Consider the following 25445-nt stretch of genomic DNA (forward strand, 5'->3'; position numbering starts at 1 on the left):
CTGCCCTTCTGGATTGTCGGGACGACAATCTCGAAGAGGGAGGGCAGTGTTAATTGCGCCCGTGCCGTGACACCCGTTACCCGTGGGCTGAACTTGGCTGCGCTCTGCGGAAGCTTCAAGTCGAAGCGCGTCCCTTGACAACGGGACACATATATAATTTATTGATTTATTGATTTTCCGAATGACTGTCAGATTTGTTCTTGAACAGCTGGACCGTTCGGACGTGTTCACGAGCTCTATTGTAAAAACTATATTTGTTGATTAAACCAGTTCTCTTCCATCCGAGAGTACTTATTCCCGGCGACGGGATTGCGCGCCGCGTTCGCGAGTGTGTGTGCGCGAGTGAGTGAGCAGCGAACGCGCGGACGAGCGCAACATTATTTTTATTATTTTAAGGGAGTAAAAAAGTACTTTTATATAAGAAATGCTTTATTGGTTTGTCAATTTCGACAATTTTTTTTTCTGTACAAATTGTTTTTGCATTTTTTGATTTTCTTGAAAAGCGTATTGTCGCATACGTAATCTAATATAATAAACTATTACATATGAGAGGATTTCGGAGGCATGTTCTGTGCAAGGAAAAGAAAATGTATAGGTAGTAAGTACTTCATCGACAGTTAAGTCAAAAACGTCGATGCAAGAGCAATACTTCGCAAAGCACGCTTCAATGTGGCGGATGAGGTCGAAAAACCTTAAATTAGCGTGAATCAGTTTGCCGCGGGATTTCATGTCGACCAACTGAGACACAGCAGAAGGGCTTGTGGACTGGGATCTTACAGCTTCTTCACAACTCACACAGGATTTGTACTTTTTAAGTATCTGTTTGCACAGGTACCCTAGAAGTACAATTTATAATATTATTATGTGATTGAAAAAATGTAAAAAATAGTCGGAGCGAGACAACACGTATTCTACATTAAATACCTAAAAGCGGAGTTATGTAAGCACATTAGTATAGTAAGCACTAGGACAGAACATTAAGCTGAATTAGTGAGCTACAAACTTCAATTTTGGTTAGTAAAAAGCATTTTAAGCGGAAAAAATTAGTTAAAACGAAAAACCTGTTACATAATAAATTATACAGTCAAGGATTGGGGATTGTGTATAATTATGATCAAGGGTATTGTCAATAATATCGTCCGCTTCCCAATCGTCGTTTTCGAGTACCGCGTCCAGTTTCTTCTGAATGTCTTGCAGATACCTACAGTATTTAGCCTTACTCTTTCCATAGATAGCCTGCAGATCGCTGATTGAGACTAAAATTGGTGGTGATCTATCGTTCGATACTGTGCAATTCCCAAATTTTGGTGGCTTAATTACACTGTATACAGACAGCATTTTATACAGCTGTAAGAATGTAGGGCAGTTTGGATGGTCATTACATCCCGCAGATTGGCGTATTGTACCAAAGAATTTCTAAAACGAATTCGACGTAGTTACAATAATACGTTAAGCATTAATGCAATGCAATGACCGTGCGAACACCGTCGTATATGACACACGCAGAAGAACGTCGAAAATAAAAGTGGACAATCAGGCGCAAGCAAAAGTTTTGCGAAAGTTTGTTGAACAAAAAAAGAACTGTACCTCTAAGTTGTCCTGATTTACTTTTCCTGTCAGTAAGTACTGAAAATCGAATTTCTCAATGAGATAGCGGCACATATCCATCGTAGATTGAAGCGACAACCTGAGTCCTTTGGATGTTTCAGGAGTAAGATATTCTTCGGGCTTGATGTCTCCTTTGCAAACTGCCGACTCCCAATCGTTCAACCAACGTAATGAATCTTGTAGCACCTGATAAAAAAATTAAGATAAAACCATTATTGTTTAAAAAACTAATGATGGTTTTACCTTGAAATCGTTAGAATCCGGAGTTAGCCCTTCATTTGGAGACTTCCGATTTAATGCGTTATGGTGCGTCTCCACCAGCGAGTAAGAACTCTCGAGAGCAAAAAGAAAGAGAGAGAGAGAGAGAGAGATACTCTCGAGAGTCTCTCTCTCTTTCTCTCTTTTTGCTCTCGAGAGTTCTTACTCGCAAGTGGACACGCACCATTAAACATGTCATTTATTTGTTTGCAGAAGGAGATCGTCTCTTCACATCCAGTGAGCGATTGACATTTATGCGACAAGTAGAACGACAATCCATTAGCTACAGAATTACTAAAGATCTGTAATACAATGAATTAGTTTAGACTTATTGAACGACGATATAAACATTTATTTGCTGTCGAACTAATGTACAAAAGTACCTGGGTTGCGAGTCGAACGCGCATTTTTGATGTATTATCCAATTCCACGTGTCTTTTCGTAATTCTTGGGCATGCGCGGGCGTTACCTACGTGAACTTTGTCGAGATCGTACAAATTTGTTAAATATTCCCAGCGAATGTACTTTTTCGTAGGTGCTATCTGCAATTCAACGAAACTATTAAATATCTGTACGACGAATATAAGAAAAAATAAATAATACTTAGTATTATATTTTTCCAACTATTCTGGTATTGAAACAAAGGCAGTTATTAAGGAGTTTTGGCAATACCGTCTTTCAGATACGGTAAACGTAATCGAATGTCTATAAGACACTTATAAGATTTAAAATAAAAACACCATTTTAATATTACATGGAATTTCGATGTTAAAGAGGTAAGTAAAAGCGGAAATAAATTCTTTTTAATGTATATTTTTCTTTTTTTAGGTTCACCGAAAGGAATTGACAAAATTTTTATTGGTAAGTACGGAAACGTTAAAGAGGTAAGTAAAAGTGGAAATAAATTCTTTTTAATGTACATGTTTCTTTTTTCAGGTTCACCGAAATAAGCATGGTCAATAAGGAATTTTTGCAATACCGTCTTTCAGATACGGTAAACGTATCTGAATTGTTCAGATACATTCACTATGTACTATCTAAACAATTTAGATACGTTTACCGTATCTGAAAGACGGTATTGCAAAAACTCCCTATTGACCATGCTTATCCCATTACATTTTTTTTCAGGTATTCCGGTATTCAAATGAAGCTAATTGTAAGTATCTCCTTTGTGTGACAATTATTGATATATTTTATATTATATCTAATATATATTATACTTATGTTGACGCTATTATACATTTTTGTAACTTACCCGTAATCGCTTTTTGTTATACAACCGGTTCCGTACCCTTATGAAAATGTGCCCTTCATTGCCATTAAAAAATGCCATTGAATTCCCATTGTTCCAGACGCAATGGAAATGAAGGCATTTTTGCCAAAGATAAAAAGTTCCACACAAAATCCCATTGGTATTGCTATTGGTATTGCCACTGGTTTTGCCGTTGGTATTGCCATTGGTATTGCCATTAGTATTGCCATTGGTATTAACACTGACAATACCAATGGGATTTTGTGTGGAAATTTTTATCTTTGGCAAAAATGCCTTCATTTCCATTGCGTCTGAAACAATAAGAATTCAATGGCATTTTAATAAATGGTACTATTTTGTCTTTAATATAAATGCCTTCATTTCCCATTGCCTTTGGTTCAACGGACAATCTAATAGGAGCTCTTTATGTTCTTGATAAGATGTGGTGTATCAGAGAAAACAAATACTTTTCTTTCGTCATCCAACGGGTGCGTAAACCAGGTCTTAGTGTTTTCCATCGTGCCCCTGACGTCCAACATCTTCCACATTTTTGCATTTGTCGCAGCTCCATCGGCAACAACACCGTGGATCGTTGCTCCGCACTCTTCTAAATAGATGATCCCTTTGACCACCAATTTGGCAAGCTCTTCTCCCTTTACAGGGTTTTTCGACGCAAATACTCCGATTGTCTGCGTGTATGTGTCGGCGAGGGGTTGGAACATCATAACAAGGCCGTGTGTTGCTTGATCGTTGACGTCTGTCGATTTTGGTCCGTCATCCCCAAAATCCGTCAAGCCAGTGTAAGTGAGATTTTTTGAACAAACGGCGACCGATTTCCTTAAGTTTATTTCATCCAGCAATAGTATCCCGTGACGTTGCATACGTGTTTTAGAAGTAAACTTTTCCTTCAAGAGCTCCGCAAACTGCTTGTCGAAACCGCATTTCATATTTATAAGTGACAAGTATGTGCGTACCGTTCTTCTGCACGGTAATGGCAGAACATTGCTTCTGCGTAAAAACTCATAATATCCGGGCGATCTAATGTTCATTAACATACACAGCATCATCCACTCTTCTGTGTATCGTCTACCTTTGGCACTTGTTTTACTTGCAGCTCCGATAATTTCTTTCAGGGCTGCTTTCTGAGTGGCTGGCACGTTCAATTCTAAACACTTCTCGTCTAATGTCGTCTCTTGAATTTTAGCTATTTGGTCCTCTTTTTCTTTGACAGTCTGCATCAACAGATTGGCCTGCAACTTTGCTCGATTCTTTGCACATCTTTCGCGTCTTTGTTTCATTCGCATTACTTTCAGCTTACGTTGATCGACAGGATTCGGAAGATCACGAATACGATGCAAAGATGGACGATTTTTCAATCTCGATACTTGTTGAAGTATACGTTTTCTGAGCTTCGTGCAGTTGTCGCATTTTTTCGTTTCCAAAACCATACTGCACTCTTTGTGTCGCCATTGTTGGGTCCAGTCTTGGAATGCGGTATTAGCGGGCACACAGTGGACATCAATGTCGCCCAGACCACTACAAACATTCATGTTCTGGAATTTTTCCAAAATGCGTGGCATGGAGTCGGCTATATTATAAATTTGCTTCAGTTTCGTTCCCTGTGTGTTGACGTGACGCCCATTAACGTAATACTGCAATTGTCTGTCAGTGTCAAGAACAACATGTTTTAGAGCCAGCGGAAAGTGCATGCCGCTATCAGTTCTCGGTTTCGCATATGAAAATAGAATACGTTGTCCCTTTTGAGCGGGCAATTCACCGACGCTCCAGAATTTCGGTATTGTAGCAGAATATGTTTCACGGGCACTGGTATTCGTACTCGCTTCTTGAATGCCTATAAGACACTCATAAGATTAAAAAAAAAAAACACCACTTTAATATTAATACATGGAATTTTGATCTTAAAGAGTAAGTAAAAGTGGAAATAAATTCTTTTTAATGTATATTTTTCTTTTTTCAGATTCACCGAAAGGAATTGACAACATTTTTATTGGTAAGTACGGAAACGTTAAAGAGGTAAGTAAAAGTGGAAATAAATTCTTTTTAATGTACATTTTTCTTTTTTCAGGTTCACCGAAAGGAATTGACAACATTTTTATTGGTAAGTACGGAAACGTTAAAGAGGTAAGTAAAAGTGGAAATAAATTCTTTTTTATGTATATATTTCTTTTTTCAGGTGTACCGAAAGGAATTGACAACATTTTTAATGTAAGTACTGAATCATGTATTTTACGTTTATCACTGTATATTGCCCATCAACGATTCCTTTTCTGAGGTAAAGGGGGGGACATACAGGCCTACAGCCGCTATTGGTTACTTCTATTAAAGTCACTAGAACTTCTATGCTCCCCCCTTATCTCAGAAAAGGAATCGTTGACGAGCAGTGTATGTACACACGCGGTATTAATGCCTGGACACCGAAAATTGGATGCGTTTCGGAAACTCACTCTTTGTCTTTTTCTAAGGGGGACAGTTACAAAGAGACGAAGAGTGAGTTTCCGAAACGCATCCAATTTTCGGTGTCCAGGCATTAATGACCGCGTGTGTACTCAATAATTCAACTTTTTTTAGTTTGCATGTATATTTGTGAGTATGAATACAATCCCACATAACATCGCACATTTTATGTATATGCATTTTTTCTCCACTAATGTATATACATTTCATATACATGATTTGAATATACATTACGGTACACATAATACGTGCATCCATTAATGTATTTCGTATGTATGTGCAGCGCACAACAAATGTATGTACATTTCATATATATAATAGACTGTGATTGGTTAAACTTCGGTTAACTCGAGTTAACCGCGAATTGTGGAACCGGGCCTTACAGCCTGACTTGGCTATCTAGGATAATGTCTCTAATGTATGCCTGTATATAGCATACACGTGTAAAATGTCTCAATTCATACTTTAATTATATTAAATATTTCATAACAGCAACGTATTTTGGTTAGGCACGCAACCGCTCGTTTGACGGCGTTCGACGCGCGACGCTCGGCGTTCATTTGTTTACCTGACGCTCTTGAGTGTAGTACATATAATAGGTTAGTCTGTTAGCATTCGCGCGGCAAAAGTTGGGCGTCGAGCGTTGGCGTGAATCTCTGCATATTATTCTTCGAAGACGAATACCGGTCAATGACGAAATTCGTGCATGTGCACAGAAGTTAATTCATTGGGGAAGTCTCTATATATGGTAACAATCTGCGGTATCGATTACAGTATCAACCTGTATTGTCTGTATTCTTCGGCGTATTGGTTTTTATATGTGACTATCAGACAGAATTTTCTTTTCTAAAGTAAGTACACACTATATGTATACAGTATATATTGTATAATTTGGTTTTTGATCACTTGTATAACTTCAGTCTTTCTAACCTAGTTCTAACCTAGTCTAACCTTTAATCATGGATAAGTATGAAATAAATAAAAAAAAAAGTTTTATAGAAAACTTACAAACAGAATACACCGATCCGTAGCAATAATGAGCAGTAATTCTATGTCATCTCATAATATTAATATCCATAATAAATATATTCCAGAAATCTGTTCAAATGATAATGTTAGCACTGATAGCACAATGTTGGATAAAGATTCATGTGATAATAATGATAATTATATAAACGTTAATATTTCATACTGTGGATTACCCAATAATGTAAATAACGTTGACAAATCATCACATAATATTGAATATGATAAAAATAATGGAAATAGTGTTCCGTTACTCTCAAAACTAGCTGAATGGGCTATAAAAGATAATATAACTTTGTCGTCGTTGGGAAATTTACTTTATATAATACGAGAAATACCAGGATGTAGCGATATACCAAAGGATCCAAGTACTATTCTAATTCTTAAATACAAGAACTCTTGTAAAAACATCTAAAAAAGTAGTCGTAATACCTTTAGGATCCGGGACATATTACTATTTTGGTATAGAGAAAACAATAAATTTGTTTTGCAAAAATCATAAAATTAGTATACAACAAAATGAGGAGTTTTTACTAACTGTCAACATAGATGGTTTACCTTTAAGTAAAAGTTCTAATAGCTCGTTTTGGCCTATTTTATGCATGGTAAAATCAATAAATATTCTTTTGAAACAAGTGTTCTTAGTTGCTCTATATCATGGTTCCAATAAACCAAAACTTTCTGATGACTTTTTTAGAGATGTTGTAAATGAATGTATCCATCTATCAACTAATAAAATATTAATAAATTTTCTTAAATATAAATTCCGAATTTTAATGTTGATTTGCGATTTACCTGCAAAATCATATACTTTAGGTATTAAAGGTCATACAGGTCATTATTCGTGCACAAAATGTGACCAAGAAGGTGAAATGATTAATAATGTATTATGTTTCCCTGAAACAGAGCGCATTTGCAAAAGAACTGATACTTCATTTAGAACTGCTGCTCAACCAGAGCATCATATTAGTAAAAGTATGTTTTTACAAATACCAAACTTTAATATGATAGATAACGTACCTATAGATTATATGCATAATCTTCCATTAGGTGGCATGAAAAGAATCCTTTGTCATAAACGATACGGATGGATTTACGGTAAACCACCTTATAAGTTACGAGCTCGTGATGTTAATAACATTTCGGAAAATCTTTTAAAACTAAAGCGATATATTCCTCATGAATTTTCTAGGAAAACACGTTCCATACTTGAGTGTAAAAGATACAAAGCTACAGAATTCAGATTTTTTTTACTATATGCTGGTCCTATAGTTTTAAAAGATGTCTTATCGTCTAAAATGTATAACCATTTTGTTACATTGAGTCTTGCAAGTTCTTTAATGATAAGTCCATATTATTCGAGATTTGAAAATTATATATTATATGCTAACAGTTTGATGAACCATTTTATTTGTCAATCTAATAAAATTTATGGTCCGGACTTTGTATTTGTGGGGTTGTAGGTTGTAGGTTAGGATTAGGTTAAGGTGCGTTGTTCCCACAAATAACGAAACGTTCAATTGGGTATAATCTCGCTAGGTTTATTCATGCTCTCTGTACAAAATAAATATCTCTTCTATATGAATGTGTAGATGGTCGTGTGTGTTGGTGTAAGTTATCCTTGTGTAGTGTAATATATGCATTACTATTCTTTGAATAATTGTTTGATAATTGATTTCTTCTTCTCGAAAATAATTTCTCGCGGGACCACCAGGTTCCGTCCGGGAGTCCTAGGCTTGCCTTTTGGAGTGGACGGAATGGGACTCAGTTGGGTCTGAAGAAATCGAGGTCGTGTAGGCGTCTTAAAAATGTGGTCTGTTTGAGTTGCCACAGAGTTCTCCAGATCGATAGGATAAAGTGGGCGTCGAACACGTGGAGCTCGTGGTGGTATGTCAATCGGATAGAGTTTCCACGGTAGGAAGGTTTCTATCCTGAAGATCGGTATGGAGTCCCTCGCCTGGATCTCAGGAGCCGGTATGTCCTTGGGAGCCGGAGTAGAGATGGGTACGAGCTTCCAAGGTAGGAAGGTCTCTACCTTGGAGGTTAGGATCGGATCCCGCGTCGTAGCCTCAGGAACAGAAGTTATAGCTGGTGTAGGGCTCGGTAGGACTGGAGTCGGACTTGGAATAGATGGTGACTTGATTTCCACCGATTTCAGTGTTGCTGGGTCAGTATGACCCCACTTGGAAATCAGGGTGAATCTCCACTTCGTCTTGGACTTGGTCTGCAGGATACGTTTCCCAGGAGGTAGAGTTTCTACCTTGGTAATCAGGATGCGATTCTTCGTCTTGGTCACAGGAACAGGAGTCGGAGCCGAGGCCGTAGTCAGAGGAGGCAGCGCCTTGGTCTCAGGAGCAGGAGCTGGAGATGAAGAAGGCAGCGCCTTGATCTCAGGAGCAGGAGCCGTGGTAGGAGAAGGCAGCGCATTGGTCTCCACCGGATATGGAGTTGCCCGACGGGCTGGGTCGCGACGACCCCGGAAACCTTTCCGCGGCAGGGTGTCGGTTGACTCTTTACCGTAGATAGTTAACGCCCTGCCAAGCAGGTATAGACGAAGGCCCTGAGGAGAGCAACGCTTCGTATCTACGAAGGCCCTGAGTAGAGCAACGCTTCGTACCAAAAGAGAATTATGTTAGGGGTCCCGGTAGGTAGCACGCCCTGACTGGCGTTCTCGAAGATCGCTGGGGAGGCCCTGCTGAGCTGCCCTTTATATAAGGATCGATGTCGAACCTTACTTACGAGAGAGATACGCCGCGCAGCGGTGCGCGCCGAACTATCCCGCCGATCAATACTCATGCCGCGCGCCGATCGATATTATGCTACTATCCGTGCTGCGCGCCGCGCGCCTCCCGTCATATTATTCGTGTAGCGTATGTACAGTGGGGAGCATAAATGAGTTCCGTTACCCGGTGAGCTACGGTGCAGAGCGGTGCAGGCGAGCGCGCTACGTTACCGTTACGGTCGATAAAAGGTTCAAATACAGAACCGCGAACGCGTAAAAATGGTCAGTCACGCTGTATTGCTCGCGCGTGCATTTGATTAAAAAAACATTTTTAATACAATTTGATACACACAATTAATATTTATTACATACAATATAACAATCATAGGTGATTATGTAATTATAATTGTATTGTGCATCTGCAACTATTATTCCACCGACTAAGTATGTGTTTACTGGAATAATATAATTATAGATCATATGATAATTATAATTACAACATAATTACCTATAATTATTCTATTGCATATGAAAAATTATTTCGCGATGTTTTATAATTTTTACGATGTCGTATTATTTTCAGTATTTTATTTATAAGTAAATAAAATATTAAAATTAAAAGCTAAGTAATGTTACGGCCGATATTCCGAGCAATATTAAAGTATTAATAAAAAGCTAGACATATATACATTTTGAATTATAATTATCGAGTCAACGTTTCGACCTACTTGGTCTTTCTCAGGGCATTACATTTAAACTTACAAGTGATATAAATAAAAATAATAATAACTGTTGAAGTTCACATTATCAACACTGAAAATTATAGTCATCGCCGATGGAACGATTACGACACGCAAAAGAAATAAGGTCAAAGCCAACTTCGAATTAAACGCCGTCACAGGCCACATAATTACAATAATTGTTACCGATTACAATAAATCCTGATCTGAGTTGCAGCTGACGGAGATGCTAATTTCGTGCATTTTCTGTATATTTTAAAAGGGGCAGTCCCCTCTGTATGATCCTGGTATCAGCCATGCTCAACGTCGGAAATTGCTATGTCCGATATTAAATGGAAGTAGAGATCGGTGTTGCGTCAAGAACCTTTTAAAATATACAGAAAATGCACGAAATTAGCACCTCCGTCAGCTGCAACTCAGATCAGGATTTATTGTAATCGGTAACAATTATTGTAATTATGTAGCCTGTGACGGCGTTTAATTCAAAGTTGGCTTTGATTTTATTTGATGCTAATTTGTTGCTCGCAACACAAGTGTAAATAACAGCGGAAAACCTCAGCGTGCGGATAGTCATAAGAGTATAAAGTATCAGAAAAGAATTTGTTGCTCGTTTAAATTTGCTACTGGCGTATTGTCTGAATTTGTTGCTCTCGATATATTCAAGTTCCGAATTTGTTGCTTGCAAAATAAGTATAAACAATAGCGGAAAACCTCAGCGTGCAGCTAGTTACAAGAATAAAGTATCAGAAAAAAATTTGTTGCTCGTTTAAATTTGCTACTGGCATATTGTCTGATCTTGTTGCTCTCGATATATTCAAGTTCCAAATTTGTTGCTTGCAAAATAAGTATAAACAATAGCGGAAAACCTTAGCGTGTAGCTATAGTTATAAGCGTAAGGTATCAGAAAAGGATTTGCTGCTCGTTTAAATTTGGTACTGACGTATTGTCTGAATTTCATGCTGAGATGTTTTCCGCTATTGTTTATACTTATTTTGCAAGCAACAAATTCGAAACTCGGATATATCGAGAGCAACAAATTCAAACAATACGCCAGTACCAAATTTAAACAAGCAACAAATTTTTTTCTAATACTTTACTCTTGTAACTAGCTGCACGCTGAGGTTTTCCGCTATTGTTTATACTTATTTTGCAAGCAACAAATTCGGAACTTGAATATATCGAGAGCAACAAATTCAAACAATACGCCAGTACCAAATTTAAACAAGCAACAAATTTTTTTCTAATACTTTACTCTTGTAACTAGCTGCACGCTGAGGTTTTCCGCTATTGTTTATACTTATTTTGCAAGCAACAAATTCGGAACTTGAATATATCGAGAGCAACAAATTCAGATAATACGCCAGTAGCAAATTTAAACGAGCAACAAATTCTTTTCTGATACTTTATACTCTTATGACTATCCGCACGCTGAGGTTTTCCGCTGTTATTTACACTTGTGTTGCGAGCAACAAATTAGCAACAAATAAGGTCAAAGCCAACTTTGAATTAAACGCCGTCACAGGCCACATAATTACAATAATTGTTACCGATTACAATAAATCCTGATCTGAGTTGCAGTTGACGAAGATGCTAATTTCGTGCATTTTCTGTATATTTTAAAAGGTTCTTGACGCAACACCGATCTCTACTTCCATTTAATATCGGACATGACAATTTCCGACGTTGAGCATGCGGCTGATACCAGGATCATACAGAGGATTGCCCCTTTTAAAATATACGGAAAATGCACGAAATTAGCATCTCCGTCAGCTGCAACTCAGATCAGGATTTATTGTAATCGGTAACAATTATTGTAATTATGTGGCCTGTAACGGCGTTTAATTCGAAGTTGGCTTTGACCTTATTTCTTTTGCGTGTCGTAATCGTTCCATCGGCCGTAACATTACTTAGCTTTTAATTTTAATATTTTATTTATTTATAAATAAGATACTGAAAATAATACGACATCGTAAAAATTATAAAACATCGCGAAATAATTTTTCATATGCAATAGAATAATTATAGGTAATTATGTTGTAATTATAATTATCATATGATCTATAATTATATTATTCCAGTAAACACATACTTAGTCGGTGGAATAATAGTTGCAGACAATACAATTATTACATAATCACCTATGATTGTTATATTGTATGTAATAAATATTATTTGTGTGTATCAAATTGTATTAAAAATGTTTTTTTAGTCAAATGCACGCGCGAGCAATACAGCGTGACTGACCATTTTTACGCGTTCGCGGTTCTGTATTTGAACCTTTTATCGACCGTGACGGTAACGTAGCGCGCTCGCCTGCACCGCTCTGCACCGTAGCTCACCGGGTAACGGAACTCATTTATGCTCACGGTCGCGCGCACGTGGCGGACAGCTGACCGCCACAGTATCAAACAACATACATAACTTTCTGCATTTAAGTGATTGTGTTAAATTATATGGCTCACTTGATAATTTTAGTGCTTTTTTTTCGAAAATTATATGCAGCAATTAAAGATTCGTAAATCTACTCTGCCTTTACAACAAGTAATACATCGTGTGCTTGAGGAAAATAATATTACTGATCAATGTACTTTCTCTAATATTTCAAATGATAATTCTTCTGTAAAACTATTGATGGAACATTTAATGGACCTTTGATAAATAATTGCTCATCTCCACAGTATACAAAAATACAAACAAATAATTATTATTTAGATATTTCAAAAATTGCAGATAGACTTGTAGAACTAAAAAATAATGTAATTGTTGAAATTAAGAATTTTGCTTTTCGTGAAAACTCTACATGTTTATTAGGATCGTCTTTATTTGATATTCAATACATAAGAAAAGAAAATAATTTACTTGAAGTATAAAATATTAACTTTATTAAAAGAAAATTAGTAGTATTACCTTATAAACACAATCTTGTTTTATTTCCACTGCTACATCTAAATTTATAATTACAGCTAATTTTAGATTTGCTAAAATTTATATAATACTTCTTGTTCTATATAATACACATCTTTTTATTATATAAATGTTCTTTTTTTACAATATTATAATATATTATAATAATATAAACAGTAAAAAGTATTAACATATTATTTTACTTTTTAAATCATATTATTATAAATAATTAAAATTAGTATGAATCACATTAAATTATAAACTTATTTATTTTTATATTTAAATTTTTATGTTTAAATATTATTTCTGTTTTATGGTAAAATATCACCAAAAAGATGACTTGGTTTGTTGTCAAATTTGATGCCGAGGATACAGTAGAAGCTGTACCAAAGACGTGGTACATAAAAACAAATTCACAGTGTTATTGGCCACCAGAAGGCACTCTGAAAAGTGTTATAATAGATTTAATAAAAAAGAAACATATTCCTGAAGCAAACTGGATGTTATATGAAGCTACTATTTTGGGCATTTATGGTAAAATACATTTATATAAAACCAAGTATAAAACATATTATTTTATAATATTGATCTTAATTCTGAGTTTATAGTATTAATTATTATAATAATAATTATTATAGAGATATTACAGTGAGTTATTTATGATAATTGTAACTAATATTTGTATTTTAATCTATATCTATTTACGTTCTCAAGATCAATGAACTTTTTTAAGAGCATTATTTTTAAGTGTTAATTCATTTCTGAAGTAAGTCTTATATCCTGTATTGTAATTAATATGTTTTATGTTGTTTATTTTTTATGTATATAAAAGATATATGTAAATAAAACATATATTAATTATAATACAGGATATAGGACTTACTTCAGAAATGGATGGATATATATATATATATATATATATATATATGTTGTATGAAATTAGCAACGTATATTGCTTCCTCATAGAGGAAGCTTTGTTTTCGTGATTTTCGTATATGAACCTTTGATTGTGTATAAAGTTGGATCTAGTCAATCAAATTTAAAAAAAATATATATGAAATAGGGGTAGAAGAAACCAACGAAGAGATTGGTTTTTGAGTTTTTTCTGCCAATATGTTCAGATTGTTGTAAAACGTCGAAATATCGCCTAAAAAAAAATGTCCGTATGTGTGTGTGTGTGTATGTGCACATTTGATGTTGTGGTTGCTCTAACTTCCGCAAATATTGAGATATCGGGCTGTTTTTTTTTTTTAATCGATAGAGTATCATTCAAGGAAGGTTGGTATTGAATTTGACGATGATCGGTAAAGGGGTTCTTTTTTAAAAAAATTTTAAATTTTTTAGAAATGTCCGTGGTTGCTCTAACTTCCGCAAATATTGAGATATCGGGCTGTTTTTTTTTTTAATCGATAGAGTATCATTTAAGGAAGGTTGGTATTGAATTTGACGATGATCGGTAAAGGGGTTCTTTTTTAAAAAAATTTTAAATTTTTTATAAATGTCCGTGGTTGCTCTAACTTCCGCAAATATTGAGATATCAGGCTGTTTTTTTTTTTAATCGATAGAGTATCGTTCAAGGAAGGTTGGTATTGAATTTGGCGATGATCGGTAAAGGGGTTCTTTTTTAAAAAAATTTTAAATTTTTTTAGAAATGTCCGTGGTTGCTTTAACTTCCGCAAATATTGAGATATCGGGCTGTTTTTTTTTTTTAATTGATAGAGTCTCGTTCAAGGAAGGTTGGTATTGAATTTGGCGACGATCGGTAAAGGGGTTCTTTTTTAAAAAAATTTTAAATTTTTTTAGAAATGTCTGTGGTTGTTCTAACTTCCGTAAAATTAGAACTCTAACTTTCGTAAAATTAGAAATATCGATCTATTTCTAATTTTATTATATTTTTTAGTCTTTTCTACCCCTATTTCATATATAATTAATTAAAATTCAGTCTGTAGAAAACTTCATAAGTTGCGAGTTTCACATGTTACATGTCATTTAGTGAATTTCAAGATAATATCGATTTTTAATAATATATTTTTACGAAAAACGGAAGAAAATAAATAAGTAATGGAAGAATATAAGAATTGTAAGTTAAAATTACATTTGTCTACTACATATATATAATATATATATATATATATATGCATATGTAATATGTTTAATATTAATATAAATATAAATAGAATATATTTAATCTTTTAAAATTCTAGTATTGGATGACGGTTGGTCATTGTATTATCAAAATACATTCTGCGCGGATCGCAGTGATTATTATGAAAATGCATTCTGCGCTAGGTGCAATAATTATTATAAAAACGCATTCTGCGTTAAACGCAGTATACAATAAAATGTATCTATTATAATCAGTTTAAATAACGAACAGAAATCAACAAAAAATATGCTATGTTCAACAACCTGCATTATATTATTTTTTAGTGGACTAAGCCTCAATAATTGAGAATTCAAAAAATGATGTTTTAAGACAATAAAAAAGTGTGCAAGTAGAAACTTGCACATTGCTTCCTCATAGTTTTTAAGTGTGCAAGTAGAAACTTGCACATTGCTTCTTTATAGTTTTTAAGTGTGAAAGTAGAAACCTTCGCTCACAAAGCTTCCTCTATGAGGAAGCCAAAAAAATAAATACTAATAATTATACATTAAATAAAATAAAAGCTTACTCATAGAAGAAGCTTTGTGAGCGAAGGTTTCTACTTTCACACTTAAAAACTATAAAGAAGCAATGTGCAAGTTTCTACTTGTTTTTAATGATTATAATGTATGTGTTTATTTGTCTTTCAGGATGATATAATGCATATGGAAGTAGAATTTCTAGATATGAAGACAGTGATACTTCAAACATTTCTCACGATACTTTAAAAAGTAATGATATCAATATTTCAGCATCACAAAACATAAATGCAATGTTAAGGAATAAACACAATAACTGTAAGGGAGTATTGATTAAAAAAGAAAATAGGAATCAGATAAAAAACAGTAATGCACATATTGAACAAGCTAAATGTGCTGAAGGCCTTCAGAAAAATGACAATACACTAAAAGATTCAAATACTCGTGTACAAAAATCCGAAAATGAGGAAATAAATAACACCAATTCAAGAAAGGGGGAAAAATATCAAAAAAAGAATTGAAAAATACTATTAAAATTTCAACGAAATTAAACGATGTTTATGCACAAACATATGAATTAAAAAGGGATTATTACAATGCTAAGCTAGAATATTTAAGGAGATTGGTGGAAGCGCATGAAAAATTAGCCGGTGTTACACAACTGTGACAAAAAAGTAATATTTGAATATTACATTTATACACTTAGTGCTTATATGAAGAGATTAATATTTTTCCTTTTGTTTTATTGGGTTTATTCTCTAAATTATTATGCAAGACTGATGTAATATAAATTTTTTTTTTTATACTTGCAAGATATAAAATGTTGGTCTATATGCTTATTTTAAATGGAAGTTGTAGAAATAACAAATTTTATTTTTTCCAAATATTACTATGGCAATGTTATTTTATAACTTAATATTTAGTTTTGTTTAATGCCGTATAAATAATATTTATCAAAAACTTATGTTGTACACATTAGTGATTGACTGTGATTGTACTACAGTTAAGGGATAAAAATTAGTTGTTCGGCCTTCACATGAGACCGTCGTGTTTTTCTTCCGACCCGCCACGAATTTTATATGTTTGACGCACAATGATCCATCATTGCTAAAATAACTTGAAAAGGACCCAAAATAGTGGTCGAAACGTCGTTGTGTTTTGCTTAATAAAACTTGCCAGTCAGGCCGTTTAACTATACCTAATAATTAATGTTAATAAAAATATGGAATTATTATTACCAATTGAGTATTTATGGAGTGATACCCTTTTCTATTGACATAAATGTGTTCTGGATAAAGATTATTGTTTTCTGCTGGAGGAAAAATAGCTATATGGGTGCAATCTATGCAACTTATAGTACCCGGAAATTCATATCTTCTATAGAATCTTAAATAACAGAAAATAGTAACATAACATATCTATATTGAAATGTATGCGACACGTACAAAATAATTATATTACTAATTTGAATTTAAGTAAGGATCTAATGATTTACAATAAGAGAGAAATATGCGTCGGCAATTGGAGCCGACGCAAGATATTAAATGCGAAATTAAATATTAAACGTAGAGGGAAATTATCTTTGTAGTGTGTAATATACGAGCCGGGAAATTTACACGGATTCAATGCCTGTGCAATAGGGTATTAAAAAAAAACGTAATATTATATTACTAATATAATATTTTGTTGTATGTTTTGTTAAAGTTTTGTTTTTTTCTATACACAATTATAAGACATTTGTATACATACTCTGTTCGTAGTTCATTCATTTCTGCTAATGTAGAAGGGAACTTTATCCACTGGTTCATAATCTCTTCTCTTGTTATAATATCAATTACTTCATGGATACTGCGAGAAACCATTGGTTGACTAACATCCATGTATATGTTTTTTCCAATATCCATTTGATATGATCCCCTCGCAAAGAAACGTAATGCTGTTATAATCTGTGAACATATTACTTTCTTATTTAATGTGTTTATGTTAATAAATAAAATTCTGTCTGTTATATTAAAAATATTAGAATTATTACCTTGGTTGTAGAGCTGATTGCAGATATTCTCCTTTGTGGAGTCATATGTGGCTCGACAATGTCTATTACATATCTTGCTGCGGCTTTACTTAGATGATATAATTGTACAAATTTTTTATTGGATAACTCAAAAGGATCATCTGGATCACGAATACGATTATTCCGATCTCTTCTTTCTTTTACTATTTCAGCGTTTTGTAACACATTCATGATTGGAATATTTATTATAATATCTTCCAAGTCCATTTTTGGTTTCTATTAATTGTACGTATTATATTTGTATCGAACTTGTCTTAAAACATGTATGTTTCTCTTGCAACGACTGCTTTGACCCATGCGTTGCATTGCGAACGAAAATTTACGTATACGTTGCGTTTGCGACTGTCAAGAATGCTGTTCTAGGGATTTTCCACTGCGATTATTCGCAACGTCCTACTTGCGTATACGCAACTATTTCTGCGACTGTCAAGAATACTGCTCTAGGGATTTTCCATTGCGATCATTCGCAACGTCCTACTTGCGTATACGCAACTATTTCAAGAATAGGGGCCATAACGTTGGAATCATTATTGTATCAGCTTCTTCCATTGCTGTAAGCGATTGTCCATCTTCAGAAATAGGCAATTGAATGCATGAGACATCTGTATACAAAAACAAAATATAAAATATATAATTAAAAGACTATATATACTCATTATATTTGCTTTAGCCATGTAACACATACCTTGTACGTGAGGGGTGTCTACAGAGTTGATAACAGAGCTCACTAAATGTGAAGACGATTCGGCCAACGAGTCAACGGCTTCATTGTTTGTGGCATCGTTCAACAATTTTGTTGGTACAGCAAGCTTACTAGCTGCGGATACTTATATGGGGCCTGTAATATGAAAGAAAATGTGATATTATTTGCGCTTTCACATATTAGTCATTGTTTCCGAATTTATGTTTAATCAGTAACTTTACAATTGAGCTGAACGTACGACTAGCGTCGGAGCGCTCCGTTGTCAGACTGACTGTTACGCGAGATCGATAGCTTTTCGGAGCATTGGAAATTTAGCGACCAATCGGTTCGCGAACCGTGGCACGCACGCGAAACATGCGTGATAATTCCGGTATGTCGAGAATCGAAAGGCCTTCCGCAGTATTTATATATAAATAAGCCGGGTCTAAGAATGTCACAGAGCGCTGCCAGAATATTAGAATCACGTGTACACCACCTCTCAGCTCACGTGTACTAGTGTCGAATGTTTGTGTGAGAAATTTATGAGCGCATTCCGTAACAGTCATAAAATTTATATTATTAACGAACCTGTACAATGATGCGACCGCTCCCATCTCGTTTGATCCATTCACGAATAATATGCTGGTCTTCGAAATGCTTGTCACATATAACGTGCGTTGGCTTCAGTTTGACGATCCCGGGAATAGCTGCTACCCATAGTCTTAATCGATCGACATCTTTTGGCACGCGAAACACAGATCGATTAGATTTGTCGCCTCTATTGCCCGTTTTGCATGTCGGCACAGCACACGGCTTTGTCATCGCCAAATAATTGATCGGTCTCCTCGGCAAAACTATAGTAAATCTCGCCGTTTCTGCCGAGATCGACGTCCTCGGCGATTACCCTGAGTATGCTACGATGCAAAGGCGTGTCCTTTGTCACGGTGGTCTCGTATTTGATCGGATAGAACAGCGGATTGAGATCGTTCGTGTCGAGAATCGTCACCACCACCGCGGCGTCCGCCTCGAGCGCAATCACTCTGTTTCTACCGTTGCGTTTGCTCAATGTGGCACGCACTTCGACCACATATCGGTCTTTGCGTTCGCGATTTAGCACGTCAACGTTGTTGGTTCGAGTCCGAATCAGGAGGAAACAAAAATCACCGACCGTGCGCTCCTCTGCTTTAAAGAACTTTTCGCGATCGCCGCTCACTATGCAAAACTTTACGTCACTGTCGGCGGACACGAGCTTTATGCCGTTCCTCGGGCACAACATACGTCTTGCCGATGGAATTCTCGGGAATGGAGACAATGCACTTTAGGTACGTAGCTACGCACTACAGTCTGACTGTGACCGTGACAAAGCTTAATTTGTTGGTTATGTTTGTCGGCATTACTCGTTCGTAACGACTCTCGTGGCGGTAAAGCGAATTAAAGGTTGCCTCAATAAGCGACCTACCCCCACCACAGAAAATTGAGCGAGTTTCCAGACCTGTATGTAAGACCGTGAGCCAGGCATTTCGGACGATTCGAACATTCGACACTCGAACATTCGGACATTCGGACATCGGGAGGGGGAGGAGGGTACCGCGTTTTCCGGCGTCGCGGGGGACGGGGGAACCGCGTTTTTCGGGTGTCGCGGGGGAGGGGGAGAAGGGTACCGCGTTTTTCCAGCGCCACGGGGGAGGGGTCCGCGGGGTGAGAAGACCCGCGTTCGCGTTTTCCGGCGCCACGGGGCGAGGGGACCCGCGTTTTCGCCGCGCCGCGGAGTCCGCGTGCAACAACCGCGTCGGTCCGCGTGACGTCACACGGCACGCTCGCGTTATCTCCCCCTCGTAGATGTTTTCCCCGTCCCCCGGTCGCGCGCGTTTTCTCGTTCGCGCGCGGTCCCTCTCGCTCCCGTTCGCGTTCTCGCTCACGATTGCGTTTAAATAAAGGGCCTAGCGGAGTAAGCATGTGAAATTGGCCCTTGATCATACAGAGCTGACATTAATGTCGCAAGTTAGTACCAATATGATAAAACTTTCCACCAAATATTATTTAAAAAAATTCATTCTTTTAGAAGTTATGCAGGGAGAAAGTAAAATAAAGAAATGTATTTTTCTCGAAAACCATTTGACCGATCTTGATGAAAAAAATATATGTTATGTAGACTAATAAAACTAATTAACAAAAAAAAATGTCCAAAATGTTTGCCAAAAAAAAGACCAAAAAAAAATATTTGAATTTTTTAATATTTTTTTTTAGGGTAATATTTTCGAGGTACCCCTTTGAAATTTTTACGAAAATATCTCTTAAAGTGTCCACTATAACATATATTTTTTTCAATTTTTTTTAAATGGTGGAACATAGTTAAAAATACGAAAATTGTAAGCGTCGCGTCACTCCGGCGCACAGTGCAGTGCCATTCCGCGTTGCGGGTGTTCGATGTGATTTTAATAGCACATATGTACCTTTGCAATTAGCCTATAATATGTATACTTTTTAATTTTTATATTTAAAAACTGCAATCTGCAAAACCAGTATATGCTGCATATGTATTAACAACATGTAGCGGTTGCAAAGCTAACTGCGTCGTGTGCACCGCGATTGACTGTAATATGTATCGCCGCCGCTAGCGCTACCACTTACATCCGCACCTAGCGCCTCTAGCGGCTACAAAGCTAACTGCGTCGTGTGCTCCGCGATTGACTGTAATATGTATCGCCGCCGCTAAGCACTACCACTTACACTTAGGCGCTGCAATTACAAAAATGGGTTTTGGTTTGGTACACTAAAGATCTAGCCGGCAAGATCAGCTACAGCAGGTTGTAACACGGAACATTATATAGCAACAAGTTTGGCTGTAACTGAGATCTGTTGATATCTTTTATTAGATCTCTTTAGAGCGGAGTTTTTTGTCGCGGATACTTTTCATTTTGTACGACAAAACTTGGATTTTGTCTCTTAAAGCTAGTATTGCTTTATGTATATGTACTTGTGTTTACGTATTTAAGTCTTATTTTTATATTGTACATAGGAATTGTACGTAATCATTTCTAGTGTGTATTTTGACTGCATAAATAAGATGTCTTTAAAGCGCGCCATCGCGCACTTAAAATGTGCTGGTTGCGACATCTTTCTTAAAAAAAGTAGAGGTAAAAAAAAACTAGTAAGGAGTACAGAAGAAGCACATTCTTTTTCTAACTTATTAAATAAAACTATATCTGTTAATGATATTTTATGTAATAAATGTCGACTATCTATTTATAAAATTAAAAAAACCCCCGACAGATTATCGGAATGTGAAACAGATCTTCAGGTTGAGTTTACTAGGGATCAAACATTGCAAATTGCAGTAAAATCTGAAAAAGACGTTTCGGATATCGAATATATTCAAATTCCTCTCCAAAGAACAGTCTCTACTCATAACTATTGCTGCATTTGTTCTTCGAGAAAAGATCTGATTGTTATTCGTGAAGAAGCTCGTATACAATCATATTTAAAAAGAAAAATATACATTCCAGTTGGCAACAGGTGTTGTAAAAGTCATGTAATTAAGAATAGACTTTTTGAAGAAGACCTCAGTCTTTTGAAAGTGCACTCCAACACATCAAGTCTTAGTGTAGCAGAGTTGTCCAAAATGATGGAAACTCTTACTGTCAAGTGTGATTCCACATTATTCGATCAAGTAGGCGAAAGTAGTTTTTCAGAAAAACAACTTCTGGTCTTGACAGGATTGACATGGGATAATCTTAATAAATTAAAGGATATGATGACTTCGTTAAGAAATAGTAAATCGCGTTCTGTCATTCAAGCTTTAGTTGTTTTTCTTTTTAAACTACGCACGGGTAATTCCAATAAAGTGATAAGTTCCATCTTTCAACTAGAATATGAACAGTCAGTATCTGATTATTGTGGAAGTATTATGAAATCTTTTGAAAGGGACATCTTACCAACTCGCTTTGGTTTACAAGCTCTAAATAGAGATGATATTATCAACAATCATACTACCACAATAGCAAAAAAATTGTTTGATGTCCAAGAAAACATGTTTTTGATTTGCGATGGTACGTATGCGCGACATCAAAAAAGTACTAACTCTGAGTACCAAAGAAAGTCTTTCTCTGGTCAGAAGAAAGTACCTCTTTGCAAACCTTTTACCATCTGTGCGACTGACGGATATGTCGTTGATATGGTCGGACCGTTTCTCGCAAATCAAAATGATGCGGACAATTTGAAAATTATCATGGAAGATCCAAATGGTTTGTCCAAATTCTTAAAAGAAGGTGATACTTTCGTTCTTGATCGCGGTTTCCGAGATATAAAGTCTGATTTGGAAGAAAAAAATTTAAAGTATTGATGCCAGCTTTAAAAGGAAAACGAAAGCAGTTGACGACAGAAGAATCAAATCAATCTCGGTTTGTAACTAAAATTCGTTGGGCAGTAGAATCTGTTCATGGCGTATTAAAACAAAAGTATCATCTTCTAGATCACAAAATTGATAACAAGTTGTTGCCTAACGTTGGACTTTACTTCAGGATAGCGTCTTTTTTAAATAATACTTTTGGAAAAAAACTTGACTCCGATGAAGACACTTTTGACGAAATTGTTCAAAGGATGCATACTCGAAAAAGTGTCGAAAATACTTTAGCTATTGAAGCTGAAAAAAAGGTTGGTTTCGACAAAAACTTCCTCTCCAAAGTATTACATCTAAGGATTTATTAGATTTTCCAGAAATGACTGAAAGAGATTTAAAAATATTTTTCACTGGCTCTTACCAACTGTCACAATCGGTATCTTATTTGGCGGAAATGCTCGATAAAAACGGAGAACTCAATCTCAAATTCGTAAAAAGTGAGAAAAATGTGCTTAAAGTTGAAGTTCAGTCTCGACACGTTTCTCGCAAAAAACACCGGTGTTTTTTAAGGTATATACCTAACAGCACAGGAATTTCTGGAGTAACACATTACGCATGTGAATGCGCTAATGGGCTACGAACAATTGGATGCTGCTGTCATATTGCTGCAAGTATATATATTATCTATCTCATGCAAGATATTTAGCGAAAATTTTGAAACCAGCAGAAATACTAAGCGATCTGTTTAAGAAAACAAATAACATTCCAGTAATAGAAAGTGATAGTGAAAAAGATTAAATAAATTGTAGGTGTAGGGTGTAATGAGAGGCGGGGGGTCTTACATTCAAAAAGCACCCTGATTTTACGGAAACGTAGTGAGAGGCGAGGGGACTCACGTTAAAAAAGCACCCCGATTTTACGGAAATATAGTGAGAGGCGAGGGGACTCACGTTAAAAAAGCACCCCGATAAGGAGTTTAAAACCGTATTGCAACCTCCACGTGGTAAACTGGAAACTATAAAAATTAAAAAGTATCTGGAAATTAAAAATTCAAAAGTACCAAAACCCATTTTTGTAATTGCAGCGCCTAAGTGCAAGTGGTAGTGCTAGCGGCGGCGATATATATTACAGTCAATCGCGGTGCACACGACGCAGTTAGCTTTGCAGCCGCTACATGTTGTTAATACATATGCAGCATATACTGGTTTTGCAGATTGCAGTTTTTAAATATAAAAATTAAAAAGTATACATATTATAGGCTAATTGCAGAGGTACATATGTGCTATTAAAGTCACATCGAACACCCGCAACGCGGAATGGCACTGCACTGTGCGCCGGAGTGACGCGACGCTTACAATTTTCGTATTTTTAACTATGTTCCACCATTTAAAAAAAATTGAAAAAAATATATGTTATAGTGGACACTTTGAGAGATATTTTCGTAAAAATTTCAAAGGGGTACCTCGAAAATATCACCCTAAAAAAAATTTTTTAAAATTCAAATTTTTTTTTTGGTCTTTTTTTTGGCAAACATTTTGGACATTTTTTTTGTTAATTAGTTTTATTAGTCTACATAACATATATTTTTTTCATCAAGATCGGTCAAGTGGTTTTCGAGAAAAATACATTTCTTTATATTACTTTTTCCCTGCATAACTTCTAAAAAAATGAATTTTTAAAAATAATATTTGGTGGAAAGTTTTATCATATTGGTACTAACTTGTGACATTAATGTCAGCTCTGTATGATCAAGGGCCGATTTCACATGCTTACTCCGCTAGGCCCTTTATAATAATATAATTTTCTATGTATAAACATAGAAAATTCGCTTACCACCGCGGGATTTGAACCAGAAACCCCTGGCTCTTGAGTCAGTCACCTTCAGAATTCAGGCCATTGTCTCTTAATTTACACAATAATATGTATACACTAAAATATGTAAAAATACTGCAGGCTATTTACACAGTTAAAATTTACACAAAAACACATAAGACACAGATTACACGGTGAAATAAGATATAATGGGTCTCCACAAGATGAACAAAAGAAACCATCCATGAAAATATACGGACATGTGTCATGTCTGCGAACAACGTATAACATCGAGAACAATCCGTGTATTCTGACAATGCATAACGCACAAAACTTCATATGTCCTGGAGTGAAATAAGAGTATATGCAACACATCTTTGTCAGAGGGTGTAACATATTCACTTCTGCTTGATTCAACACTCTGAAAATTTCGTCTGGAATATCCTTATCAGCCATTTCACTATCATAACACAAATCGTCTGACAATATTGCGTCATCATCAACTTCCATTCCATCCTCGTCATTCACTTCCATTTCTTCATTCACTTTCATTTCTTCAACATTTGCTTCAACTTCCATTCTTTCTTCTTCTTCAAACTGCAATTCTTCGAAATCCATTTTACAGAACGTTGTATGCCTCAAAAGACGCAATACACGGTACTACTGTTAAAATCACACAGTGCAGACAGTACAAACAGTCGCGACACTTGAAATTTTTCGACAAGACAAACACGTCCGAACACGATCAAGCACGCTAACCGAATCTTACTTCCAGTCCTCGACTACTGAGCGTACCATCAAATTCATCCTTCTACATCTCACTATTGTCACATCGTTTGTTTATCATATCTAATTTCACCATGATCTCAGCATCCATACAATTGCGCCTTCCGAAAAATCTACAATGTGCAGTTTTGCACGTGTGCGATGAAGT

At 35.8% G+C, this 25445-nt stretch overlaps 1 protein-coding gene and 2 long non-coding RNA genes across 5 annotated transcripts; 1 reads left to right on the forward strand and 2 right to left on the reverse strand.

Moving 5' to 3' along the window:
* Positions 1-411: 411 nt before the first annotated feature.
* Positions 412-5740, reverse strand: LOC139816076 (uncharacterized). Of its 3 annotated transcripts, none has more exons than XR_011732913.1 (5): positions 3122-3156; positions 2250-2408; positions 1852-2168; positions 1588-1794; positions 412-1416 (listed from the first exon to the last, which is right to left on the reverse strand). XR_011732913.1 is itself a non-coding variant. In XM_071783408.1 (5 exons), exons 1-2 carry the CDS (start codon positions 4825-4827, stop codon positions 2332-2334), a joined length of 1203 nt encoding a protein of 400 aa, XP_071639509.1. In that variant the 5' UTR covers positions 4828-5740; the 3' UTR covers positions 412-836; positions 1588-1794; positions 1852-2168; positions 2250-2331. The 3 variants fall into 3 exon arrangements, 2 of the variants coding, with proteins under 2 accessions (XP_071639509.1, XP_071639508.1); XM_071783408.1 differs by lacking the exon at positions 3122-3156 and adding an exon at positions 3702-5740 and having other exon boundaries at positions 412-836; XM_071783407.1 differs by lacking the exon at positions 3122-3156 and adding an exon at positions 3702-5740.
* A 258-nt stretch (positions 5741-5998) lies between these two features.
* LOC139816078 (uncharacterized) lies at positions 5999-17355 on the forward strand. Its single transcript, XR_011732915.1, has 3 exons — positions 5999-6444; positions 13321-13519; positions 15779-17355. It is a non-coding gene; the product is annotated as an uncharacterized lncRNA (long non-coding RNA).
* Positions 13318-19863, reverse strand: LOC139816077 (uncharacterized). Its single transcript, XR_011732914.1, has 5 exons — positions 18949-19863; positions 18364-18516; positions 17640-18280; positions 17357-17553; positions 13318-13428 (listed from the first exon to the last, which is right to left on the reverse strand). It is a non-coding gene; the product is annotated as an uncharacterized lncRNA (long non-coding RNA).
* Positions 19864-25445: the final 5582 nt, after the last annotated feature.

Source organism: Temnothorax longispinosus, chromosome 7 (assembly GCF_030848805.1).
Source record: "Temnothorax longispinosus isolate EJ_2023e chromosome 7, Tlon_JGU_v1, whole genome shotgun sequence".
Lineage (NCBI taxonomy): Eukaryota > Metazoa > Arthropoda > Insecta > Hymenoptera > Formicidae > Temnothorax > Temnothorax longispinosus.

What these genes read in the sequence shown, in the direction of transcription:
- LOC139816076 (XM_071783408.1), bottom strand. Translation starts at nt 4,827, where the DNA reads ATGCACTTTCCGCTGGCTCTAAAACATGTTGTTCTTGACACTGACAGA. An exon ending in GTGCGGAGCAACGATCCACG is followed by an intron (nt 2,409 to 3,701) that starts GTGTTGTTGCCG and finishes GTTGAATTGCAG; the next exon opens with ATAGCACCTACGAAAAAGTA.